The 12,882-nt window shown below is 40.3% G+C and overlaps 1 protein-coding gene across 1 annotated transcript; it reads right to left on the bottom strand.

Moving 5' to 3' along the window:
* Positions 1 to 1,881: 1,881 nt before the first annotated feature.
* Positions 1,882 to 11,871, bottom strand: znf865 (zinc finger protein 865). The gene is made up of 3 exons (XM_052532834.1): positions 11,430 to 11,871; positions 11,007 to 11,123; positions 1,882 to 8,538 (listed from the first exon to the last, which is right to left on the bottom strand). The coding sequence occupies exon 3, from the start codon at positions 7,699 to 7,701 to the stop codon at positions 3,169 to 3,171; it is 4,533 nt and encodes a 1,510-aa protein (XP_052388794.1). The 5' UTR covers positions 7,702 to 8,538; positions 11,007 to 11,123; positions 11,430 to 11,871; the 3' UTR covers positions 1,882 to 3,168.
* Positions 11,872 to 12,882: the final 1,011 nt, after the last annotated feature.

The raw sequence follows: 12,882 nt of genomic DNA, 5'->3' as shown, positions 1-12,882 counted from the left end.
ATCTAATTTAAACGGGAGGCTACATACATCCAAACACCAGGAAAAAGGACAAAGCTACATGTGCGGGTCAATGACAAAAATTTGTTTGCAAAGCTGCCTAGTTCTTAGAATTTTATTCTTAGTATTTTTGTTTTGTTGCATTCAGAAATCTTGATTTCATGACTAGAAATGCTTGATTTACTCCTTGCTTGCAGCTTCCCTTTTTCCTTTAACAATAGTAATCATTTTATTGAGTCTTTAAAAGACTTCAAAAAATTCAAAATGACTTTTAAATCAGACATTGAATTGACTCTAGTCATAATAAAGATGTATTTTAGGCATTTTGTAAGAATCTTTTTGACAGATCGTCACATCATTTATCATCATATGCGTAAGAGATGTTTCCTATTTAAGATCTGCAGGTAATGAGTATACAGTAGCTATACTGTCTGTGAGAATATGCATGTAATGTACGAATGTAAACAGTTATGACAAACAATCAATAGATGCAAAGACACAAAAATTACTATTGGAATTGCAATAACATTTGTTTGGTCCGTCCAGGTCCAGACCTGCGACTCGTAGTAACGCTGCTATTTCTAACCATTATCATATTCATTCAATCTCTAATTTATTGCTAGTTGTCATTGGCTAGAATAAGTAAAAAAAAACGTGAGCATGTCAGTTTGGCCGACACAAAAGCATTTCCACTGCCTTAAGGACAGCACTAGACCTCGTAGCAAAGCACATGGCTCAGGCACGCGCGATCGCTACCTACCGGCGGCCTCTCCTTCACGCGATTGGTGTAAAGTAGGTCAGTGTCTGCCCTCCGCGAGATCCGATTGGACAAAACTAGGTCAGTCGCTCCTCCCAGAGTTCTCCCCATGCTAGTGCCGCGTGAGATGGGAGTATAAACAACATGCAAAGGCGGCTTGGTGAGATCTTTGTGGATTAGTGCCGGCAACTCTTGTCAGATGCAGAGATCAAATAGAATATGCCTTTGCGTGTTTAAAAATGAAAACAAATAAGAAGAATGTTCCATCCACAGGGATTGTTATGCCGATTTTGACTGCACAGCTGATAGGTTTACTATGCACAATATAAAGTGTGTGAAATTATCATAATAATATTGAAACATCTGATCCTTATTCAGTTGTATGCGTCAAAGTGTCAGATATTAAGAACTTTAATATATATATATATATATATATATGTAGATTATGACTTTTCAAACAATGTAAAGGAGAACAGTTTCTAAAACAAAACATGAGAATACAAAGTTACTTTAAATCTGAAAATACTCTTGTTCAGAAAACATTAGTACAAAGTAACAGATGTGGAAACAAATTAACATGTGTATGATCCTGGGGCAAAAAAAAAAACAAAAAAAAAACAGGATTGTTGGTTGAGAATTGCATGATTGTGTTCAACAGCCTGCACTGTACAAGCCTTGCAAGACAAATCGAGTTGATTTGTGGCCACTGCCACCTAGTGTACATTGTTTGCAACTTGCAGTTTCATGTTAATTTCAATTAAGGTCATGTGAGATGATGTCCTTTATTGAACTCATTGAACTTTTGCTTGGAGACACCCAAGAGGGAAACTAAGTGAACAGACGGTTGTGTTCCTCTGACTCACCAAACCTAAGTACCCTTAAGGGCATTCTTCCCTCCACCTCTAATAATGTGTGGCACTGCATAGGGCATGTGCCAACACGTGAGCTGTAAACAGCCACATCCAGCACCATGGCACCATGTGCATAACACCTGATTTGACGTTTATAAATCATTTAACTTACATTCCATAAATAACCAATTAAACTTATCTGCTTACTGCCATGAAGAGGCAACACTGCTTCTCATAAAAAAATCTGAATATACAAAACACTCGTAAAACGAAGACTGGACATTTTCTATCTTTTTATTTGCTTTCTGAGAAACTCAACATTACTGTTGACTCAGAAAAAGAAAACAGCGGTTTAGTATTTATATTTTGTATTTTAGTTTACGGAGAGGAAAACATTGGGACAGTAGAGCTAAGTAAAGTATTGAGAATGAATACAATAGTGTTGGGAAAGCTGGGCTAAACTGTGGTTTGGGTTAACAGATCAAAGGGGCAGGGAACAAAAATCACACCGATACATATATTCCCCACATCTTACAATGACAAGCCCTGCCACAAACCCACCCACCCCTAAAATAGTAAAAATGAAAGAAAAAAAAGTATACTTTGAATAATAAAAAAAGAACAAACTGTTACTTAATAAAATATAATACGCATTGTACAGTACAGACTGGCTATTCCTCACTCCCACTAGCCAATCTCACAACCAAAGACATTAACACTTTCCATAGAAACACCTGCAAAGGTTTCTTTACATTTTTCTTAAAAAACAGATGACATTAAACACAGGAACATGGCATTAAGGAACACCTTTCTGTCCCCTCCTAATTAGTTCTGCAGAATATTTTGCACGTTTTGACAGTTTCACTGCAGCGAGTCCTCTTTGAGACACTGTTAAATTCAACATGGAGTGTCATAATTGAAGTTGTTCATAGTGAATACACACTATGTACTTGATTCTCTCCCCAACACCAGTAACTTTCAGTTCCAGGTCAAACATTTGCATTTTAACATGAAGACAGCAAAAGTTGGGGGGGGGGACAAAACAACACCACAATTAACAAAAAAGCTACGTATAATTGAGAGTAAACAAAGGCTATACTGTTAAGCTCTGATTACTTGGGAGAAACTAGTTAAGAGAATAGATTGTTACTGTTCAAATTAGTTCACTTTCACCGGTATGCATCCATCATTGCAGCACAAATAAAGTTACGAAAATACATAATGAATGCATTTTTAGAGGATAGAGATGCTACCATTACAACAAAGGTGCTACAAAAGAAAGAAAAAAATAAACAGTTCCATATTCTAGAATATTCTTCCCCTTTGGAGAAACCGTGTTAGAGATCCATGTCTATAATGGATGGTTCTTTAGGTACAGGCTTGTTTTCACGTGAATGGAGTCTTTTATTTTCACGAGGCACTCCTTTGGTTATAGTCTGACCACTTTTAAGGAGTTGAATGTGTGGCGATTTCCACCAGTCCTCTATGCCTACTTGCACGTGATCCTTGCCTCAAAAACATGAGTTTTTATCGGCCTTCTACTATCTTAAGATGCCAATTTACTTAGTGCCTGTAACCTGTCACTACTGTTGATCTTTCAGTCTTGTCCTCTGCCTTCTGTTGATTAGTCCCCTTTATTGACATTCTGATTCCTCTACTGACACGCCGACAGGCAAATTTGTGGCGCTGTAGGAGGGTGCCATTCCAGAATCGAGAGGGACATTGAGAGCAAGAGAATGCCTCTTGAGACAGGTGGTGGGCCCGATGACGGAGGGCTGTTAGTAGCCTTTGAGAACGTTTTCCACAGACTATGCAACACAGGCGAGTCTGAAGCCCATGTTTTCTTGGTGGATGCCTGGTTACACGATGCACTGAAAGAGTTATGCGGCTTGAAAAAGTGGTAAAGGGACAGATAGGGCAAGTATATGACTTTAAGGGAGCAACAAGAGACCGTAGGCCTCTGAACCTTAACCGCCCCACACGCCATGTGCCTCCACCTACATTTAAACCAAGCCCTCCTCCAGTAAACTTGGCCCATTTCAGCTGAGCTATCCACTTCTTCCTCTTTTGCTGCTGCTGAAGCCTGCACTTCCTTCGTTTTAAATACATATGCCTCCTGGCAATTTCGTAAGCATTGAATCCACTCATCAACTGCATGCTACTAGCCAGTTTATATTTTTTCTTTTTTTTTTTCTTCTTCTTCTGGGTGGAATCTCCCTGGGCCTGATGGCTTTGCTGTAGATGTTGAGACTGCATCGAAAAAGGGTGCTGTTGCTGGTGATGTTGAGAGTGCTGGGGTGGTGAAATGTGGATATGAGGTGGGGTGGAATGAACAGTGTTACTTGGAACCCCTGAATACATTAGCTGCTTCCCTGTGATTGGTGGTTGAAGATGGAGGGGACCCATAGTGGGGTTTGAGTAGTGCAGATGTTGGGGTTGAGAAGTGACATTTGAACTATGATGTCCTGATTCTGGAGTGTAGAATAGTGGAGAATAACCAGCAGGCTGAGGATGCTGCGTGAGAGCGATAGTTGAATGGGACTGTTGTACACCATGACTGCCACTTTCAGGTGTTATATGAAGGAGTGCATTGGTTGCAGCCTCACTCTCGGAGACAGATGGGGCAGTTCCAATAGAATCATTTCCTGTTGGTTGTGTTGTAGGCCCAGTACGAGTCAAACCATGCTGAGATAATCTATGTCTGGTCAGGCTGTTGGAGTAAGAAAATGCCTTGCCACACACTTCACACGAGAAAAGTTTCTCCCCTCCATGTTCATGAATGGCTTGGTGATGGGCAGTCAAGTGGAAATGATGGCGGAAAGATTTCCAGCAAATCTCACAAGTATATAGTTTAGGAGGGGGTTGGTTGCTTGTGGTAGCATTAGATCCTTGAACTTTATCCTGAGAATAGGAGTAGTAAGCTCCAGGGTTGGTTTGATTGGTTTGATCAGCTTGATCTTGATTAGTGGGTGCCCCTTGATTTGCAGCGGATTTGGTTTTACTCCGCCTTGGCTTGAAATCTCCCCGTAGATGCAGTTTTTCATGCCTTTTCAGACTCTGTGCATATCCAAAATCTTTTCCACAGAGGGTGCATTTGTAGTTTTTCTCCCCCGAGTGAACAGTCTGATGCTTGGTAAGGTGAAACGGCTCCCGAAAGTCTTTACCACAGATGTCACAATGAAATGGCTTTTCCCCTGTATGCACACGTTCGTGTCGACGTAAGGTCTCACGTCTGCTAAAGCCCCGACCACAAACAGTGCATAAATAAGGCCTTTCAGAACCATCTCCAGCAGCACCATTGCTTCTCCGACGTTTCACTCCTTCTCCTGGAGCCCCACCAGGTCTCGGCTCTCTTTTCTGTCTGGGCTTCCGTGGCCGCTTGGGTTTGGCATTAGGATTGTTGGCATTCTGCGAGTTAGGCTGCTGTTGGGTGGGGTGAGATAAGGGTATCATTGAACCATTCAGGCATTCTTCATTCCCACCATTTCCTGCAGATGTAGATGAAGAGGCACCCATAGACCCGAACCCAAGCCCTCCTAACAGACCTCCGATAATGTCTCTCCGTTCCTCTCGTCCCCCATTATTGTTCATCTCAGCAGGCAAGACGGAGGCAGCAGCAGCTGCAGCAATGGCAGACATGGCACTACTAGTGACTTCATCTTCAGAGTCATCCAAAAGTGAGGAAAGAGGCAGATGAGACTGCGGTTGGTGATGGTGCTGCTGATTTTGAGGGTGTGGGTGAAGTGTTGGAGCTAAAGGAGCTTTTCTAAGGGCTGAACTTGACATGCTGTTGCTACAGGAGTCTCCAGAGTAGGATGATGGGTTGCCCTGTTGACGACGATAGTCATCGACTCTGTAGGATGTTTGGTAAGGATCTCTCGAATACTCAGGATTATACTTTTCTTCAGTTTTGCACACAGGATTTTGGTTAACACTTCTTCCCTGTGAATACATACTGTCACAAGACATCCCTGTTGTGCCATCCTCATTTTTGCAAAATACCAATTCTTTTGTGTCATCCATTTGTCCACCTGGAAAATCACTTTCAACCTTGCCCTCTACTGAACTAATTGAGCTACCATCACTGCTTCTAGATCTCCTCCCTGGCTTGCCACAGTTACCTGATGCAGCATGGTTAAGCAAAGAAGTGCTCTCTCTAAAGCAGCGGCCACAAGCAGGGCAGCGGTAGGGCTTCTCTTCATGAATTTTCTCATGTCGAGTGAGAGATTCTCTGCGGTTGAATGAACGCTCACAGACGGAGCAGGCATATGGTCGAGCTCCAGAGTGGATGACGCCATGCTGAAGGAGGTGTCCTCTCTTCTTGAACCCCTTTCCACATTCATTGCAACAGTATGACTTATCTGGACTTGAGCAAGTGGAAGACATGGGGTCTGTATTCTCATGCTGATGGTGAGCATTTTGTGAAATTCCATCTTGTGTTGAGTGAGGGAGATCTGATTGATGCTGATGATTTGGGTTTGTGTTTGTGCTGCTGTTGGGACCACCACCTTCTTCTTCATGGCAGCGTATGTGTCGGCGAAGGCTCGTGAGGTGGGTAAAAGACTTGCCACACTCTCCACAATGAAAGAGAGATTCTTGTTCTGGCTGTGTGATATTGGGAGTCATTGATTGCTGATTTTCAGACTTGGGGTTTTGAGAGATATTTGATACCAGCACAGAAGCAGAATTTGAAGATGGGGCAGAGGAAGAAGAGGAGGAGACAGTTGAAGAAGAGGAGGACGGTGTTGATGAAGAGAGGATGGAGGAGGGGTCACCACCAAGACCCCTCATACCAACCCCTCCACCTCCTCCCACAAGACCAGAGGACCCATCATGACCATGTGCCCCAGAGCTGGCATGGCAGTTAGCACTGCTTGTACTGCTGCTACTGTTATTCTCTGTCTTTCTCTGGGGCAGGTAGCCAGCCATGGCTTTCTTTCTCCTGCTGCCACTACCTCCACTTCCTCCAGCCCCAGATCCACTATCTCCTTTCCCATCATCTTTTTGTAAGGAGAGATGGAGTGGGAGTGGCAAAGGCAAGCCTGCTTCTTGTTGCATTAGGGAAGCCAGCTGATTAGACGAAAGAACAGGAATACCTTGGAAATCAAAACCACCAAGAGGTGAAGGTTGGGGGGCAGGGTGTAGAGGGTGGTGTGGATGCGCATGGCTGTGAGGGTGGGACAACGCATGAGGTGGCAGCTGCTGCTGCTGTTGTTGGGGCTGGGGAGTTGGATGGCCATGGGAGTGCGAAGGATGGAGGGCTGGAGGAGGAGCAAGACCTGTATTTGAATCTGCAAGACCGAGATGATTATGGGGACCCTGCTGAACTAGAAATTGTTCTAAACTGGCATTTGTGGGCACTCCAGAAAACAGGTATTGGTTTGCAGCAAGCATGCAACTGAACTGCTGGTGCAAACTTCTTGCATCAGACTGGGCTCCGACTAATCCTGCCACTGAGCTGCTACTGCTGGGGGGATTATTAGAAGTGGTCGTTGAACTCGAAGGGGAGGGAGATGATGAGGATGGCCCAGGAGATGGCTGAGGAACAGAGAGGCCAGGGTGCAAGGGTGGTGGCGGTGGTGCTGATGTTACAACTCCTCCAATTACCCCAGAGCCTCCTCCAGTACTTCCTCCTGCAAAATCAAAACGCCCCATTCCTGAGTGAAGCTGCTCCTGTGCTAGAGCTGCCTCAGCAGGGTGAAATGTGCGTATAAACTGTGGATAGCCAGAGGCAGAACTGCCACTCCCACTGCTGCTGCTCATCTTGCTTGATTTACGTGTGCTTTGTGAGGATGAGGATTGAGTTTGTTGTGGAAGAGGTGGAGGGGGTGCACTCATTTTGGCAAATAAGGATGAAGAATCCGCAAATGCATTACTTCTAGATCCTTGAAGGGAACCAAGGCTAAGCCCAGACAGGAGGCCACCAGATGCCTCACTCTGTTGTTGCTGCTGCTGTTGAAGCTGCTGCTGGTGCTGAAGTTGGACCTGTTGTTGGTGCTGCAACTGTCTTTCCAGCCCCAGTCCTTTGAACTGGTGAGCCTGGTGTCCACTAAGCATTTCTAAAATGTCCATAGGGTACTTTCCAAACTGGAACATCTCCCTCACACTGTTGAGGGTAGTTACTATGATTTTTTTTACCAGTTACTTTATGATTTTTGCAGTAAAGAGGACAATGTAATCTGGCCTAAAAGATGTTCAGAAAGAATCTGGTCCTAGGGCCACTAATAATCAATATAAAGCTTTAAAGAAATCTGCTAGCAGCTCCAGTAAAAAAAAAATGCCTGTGTGGGAATAATTTTTCTGATGTTGTGACTGTCCATCCAAAACGAACAGAGTTCTGGTTATAGTATTGGGCCACTACATGTGATAAACCCTGGAAGTCTTGGATTAAATAATAATCTATAAATATAAAAAAGGGTGAAAGGTGGTTTACAATATCATGCAATAAACACAGGTCTGCATTAGTCTTTCAATATTACTATATCTAAAGTTAAAATGGTAAAAACATGTTCTAATGTACTAATACCATGTATTAATCTACTAATACACGTACTTATACCATATGAAAATTTGCTTCACAAAATGTGTTTATCTATACAAAGCAAATCATTTAGTGTTGAAAGCCATTTAAAACTGAAGCAACGAGGGAATGTCTTTCTTTCTTGATATTGGTGTATTCCTTTGACAACTTCTGAATGAAATGGTCCCACTTTTTGATTTCCTCAGTAATGTCTTCATTTAAAGAGAAAATTCCTTTTGAGCAACTTTTTTTCAATTGTTCCAAGTTGGAGTGACAAGGAGAAAGGTCAGATAGTCCACAGGATGTATCCAACCTCTGTCTATAGCACCTCAGCTGGAAGACCACAAACACAGCAGAGTGGTATGACCAAGTAGTTCTTCCTTCTCTCTGCTGTGGGCAGAGCCCTGTCAGTCCTGTTTTGAAGAAAAGGGAGATCAAAAAGAGTAAGAAGATTTTTAATCAAAGGAAAAAATATTTCAAAACAATATCAAAGGATTGGCACTAATAAGAGATGAGAAGCAATGACTCCCAAAGCACTGCAAAACATAACTTTAACAATTCACAAAACAAATAAATCACTTCCTACCTCAAACAAAATCCTAAAAAACTGATTAAAGACATACATCATAAGATAACTCTGACACAATACATATATCAAAATAGATTTTTAGCAAAAAGAAGCATGAGCAGTTATACTGTAAAAAAAATCAGAACTTCTGTTACTTTGGCACTAGAATAATACCAAAATGTATTATTCAGAAAAAACTTATAGCAGTTCAATTAAATTTTTAAATATGTACATTAATATTTAGCTTTAATAACTACTTACATTTAAAAGCATGTTAAATGTATTTTTTCAATAGCTCAATATTGTTACCAATAAAACAGTATAGACAGAAAACCAACCATAAACACCTCACATTAAAGAGACATTATATTTAGAATGAGGCCAATATAACTCCATCTAATCCATGTTGCCAAATAGTTTTATGACATGCAAACATTATTCATGTATAACATACACATGATAACTTAACCGAGCAAATAAAAAGCACTTTCATTAATAGAAACTGTCCACATCCATTCATACATTCCTTTAAGGAATGCAAGGTAACTGAGCTTCAGCTGTTTTTATGTATTTATTTTGCATTTTACTCAAGGCAAAAACAGAAAGCTTAAATTTTACACTTTTTCAAGTAAATAGATTCTTTTGGAATTTATATTTAGAACCCTGAAACTTGTATCAAAATTTCCACACACACACAAAATGCAACTGTTTTCACTATTGATAATAAACATTTCTTGAAAACCAAAACAGCATTTAAAATGAAGATTCTCAAGAATCAAGAAAAATGGATAATGGCTGCTTTACCATCACAGGAATAAATTAATTTTTACAAAACATTAACATAGATAAATAGATATTTTAAACTGTAATAATATTTTAAAACATTACAATATTTAGTGTCGGTGATAAACCAGATAGATAAATAGACCAGCTAAAGCACACACACTCAAACCTAAATTAGTCCTTAGAACTCCTTACAGCTTAGGGTTAGGGTTGTTAATACCACTAGTTATTTTAATCAATGCAAATTAAGTTTTAATAATTATGTTAGCATATAGCATATAATAGAGAAATTGTTTTTTTGTTTTGTTTTTTTTTTGCTGTAGTATCAATATTGGTATTAAATAACATGAAATTGCAAAAGTAACAACTACTGAAAACATATTATTACAACAACACTACAGTATAGTAATACTGACAGATTAACTAAATCATAATGCCTGATGTCTGAGGGCTAATCCAAATAACATGTTACCAGGTTAAAATCAGAGTGAAGTTATCAGGTGCATCTAAGTCTGAGATCAACTGTGCATCATCGTCAGATATGTAAGCTTTACGACACGAGCAAAATTTATTTTAAGCAACCTCATAATATTAAGTATACTTCATAAAATACATAACTTAAATACTAAGAAAATATATATCTTCATTAATAAATAAACTGTCCATATTCATACTTTCCAAACAAAACGGTCCTTAGAAAATTCTTATAAGGACTTGATTTTAATAGACATTATATTTGTCAAAAGTAACTGAGTTTAAACTATTGAAATGACCACTGGTTGATTTACCCAATGTAAATGACCCCATTTTCCTGCATTTACCTTGAATAGATTTCTAAAGACAGACAGGTAGATAAATAAATACTGAAGGCAAAAACCACACCAGCCAAAACAGTTCATCCACACATTCCAATAAAAAAACTGCTCATTACAAGTCCTTAACTCTGTCCATATCAAATGCACAATATCTGCACAAATCAAATCCTTATGTCAGTCAAAACAAAAGTAACTGAGCTGAAACTACTTAAAAATACCACTGGTTGTTTTTCAACATAAACAGAAAGTACCCAAATTCACACTTGTATAGAAATCTATGTATTAAAGAAACAAAAAGCTGTCAGAAGTGAATACATTTACATTGTTTTCACCTTGATTAAATATATTTTAAAATTGCATATAAATATACAAATATAAATTTAAAGACAGACAGATAGATGGATAGATACTGAGCTATAATATACATTCCTATACAATTAGGTGTTTAGAAATCAAATCCTGTCTGTCAAGTCTTTGTACCTGTCAAAATGAACTGAAATGCAACCAAAACACTGGTGCCTCTAATACCAATTACTCTAATGCGAGAACATGCATGGAAAAAAATAAGTCAATAATCAGCAAAAAAAAAAAAAAAAAACGTTAAAATCAAGGGCTCAGCAAAGAAAATAAAATGAAGGTAACAATGTCAAGACAACTAACAAAATATCCACAGAATTTCGATTAAATAAAATTAAATAACTGAAACTAAACTTACCAAATCCTTTGCAGGTTGGAAGAAAAGCGCTGACTGTTTTTCGGGATGGTTGTGTGGACTGTGGAGGGGGATCAGGGAGAGGGGAAGAGCCGAATTCTCTTTTTCAATCACATCCCTCTATGGCACAGCAAAAAGTTTCGAAATAACAAATTAGAGCAAAATCAGATCTGTTAAAATTACAAACAACTTGGTGTTATCTCGCACTAAATTTAGTTACGTCCGCATACTGCGCGTTGCGTAGAGGAACAGTATGACAGAAAAACACAAACATAAACAAGAAAGTGGCTGTGAGTGCAGACATCCTATCAGATGAATCCAGGCTATAAAGCCCACTTCACTCTGCTAGCCTCTTAGCTAGCTAAATAAAGACGTCGTACCCTTTTAGGTTGCAACAGAATGCATTCAAAAGCTTTGGTCTCCCACCTGCTCGTGAACGGAGAAAGTCCTCTTGAAGAGCAATGCGTGAAAATAATAATGCTAAAAAGGGCGCCGAAAGCGTAGATGTGCACAAAGGCGGTTTCCGATTTCAGGTTAGCAGGTCATTTTTCCTCATCCCGTGGAAAAACACTCTCGCAGGCCTCTCCATCGTTTTCGATCCGTAAAACAAACCCCAATTTCCGCTGGCGCTCGCTAACGCTCAACCTCGCGCGATGGCGTTCTCACCCTAAAATATTCGACCGAAACTGCCCTTCCAGGCCGTTTTCCGCTTAATTTTTATGCGGATTATGGTCGGCCAAATATTTTCCGCCCCGTGTCAATTTTTAGTGCCCCCGTCTTCCTTCGGGTACTTCTGTTCGCCTCACAGTGGTCGTTTCCGGGCAGTGATACAAGTTCCGGGTGGTGTTACACGTTAAAACATCCGACATTGTCTTGCTTAGCGCACTGAAATCAATTTTTGATGAAGTGGGGTCAGAGAAAGGCTTTTTCATTCAATTGGTTTATGCTGTAATTTATTCGAGTTTACTGAAGTTGGATGACAGGGACATGACATGGTCAGAAATTTGTATGTTACGGAATTCGTAGTCTTGTAAATGTCACGGGTTAGTAAACCAGTGTATAAAAGCGCCAAAAACAAAAACAAATGGCGCGTGGCACGTTCTAAATGTTCTAGTGTTGTGTGACGTAGTAACACATTTTCAAAGCACACTCTTCACGAGCTGCCTGCGTGAGACTCAAAAACAACACATTTCGTCTCTCTCTCTCGCTCGCGCTGCGCGTTGACTGATGCAAAATAGCCAGTCGGAACAGCTGTTCTGCACATAGGCGAGCCAGAGTAATTAGAGAGAAGTAATCAAAGTGAGAATGAATACACAATACATATATTTTGGAAAGGATGCAGGGCACAGCAGCTCTCTGAAGCCATTTTACCAACATGCCGCCGTCTCTCTCCCCTCCCCACCCCTGCCGAGCATAAGGTCCTCGCCCACCCTGCCCCTCAAAATGGCGAATGCCGGTGATGCCTCGTCCGACTCCCTCAGGAACCATTTAAGAAGCTGAAACGGCCTAGTTTAGATCAATAAATACAATAAAAAAGGATTTGATGTCAAATAAAATTACAAATTTACTTTATAGCAATGGAAAACTAAAATAAATAAGTTTAAACAAAACCGTAGACCACTAAAAACACGAGTGAATGCAAGTCAATGAGATGCTGAGATTGATGGTATGCAAATGTGCAGAACCAATTTTGAACCTTGAGAAATCAGCCATTACAGAGTTATCTCTCTCTCTCTATTTCATTGTTAACATCAATCCCCAAATTCTAATCCAAATTGACTCATTATCTGTCAAAAGTAGCTAAACTGCATCTGTTTTACCCAGTGTAAACAAACAATTAATCTAATACAAGATCAAAATACTCGGCACATAATATGTT

The sequence above is a fragment of the Carassius gibelio genome, chromosome A19 (genome assembly GCF_023724105.1).
Source record: "Carassius gibelio isolate Cgi1373 ecotype wild population from Czech Republic chromosome A19, carGib1.2-hapl.c, whole genome shotgun sequence".
Classification (NCBI taxonomy): domain Eukaryota; kingdom Metazoa; phylum Chordata; class Actinopteri; order Cypriniformes; family Cyprinidae; genus Carassius; species Carassius gibelio.
This window is presented reverse-complemented; position numbering and strand designations above follow the sequence as displayed.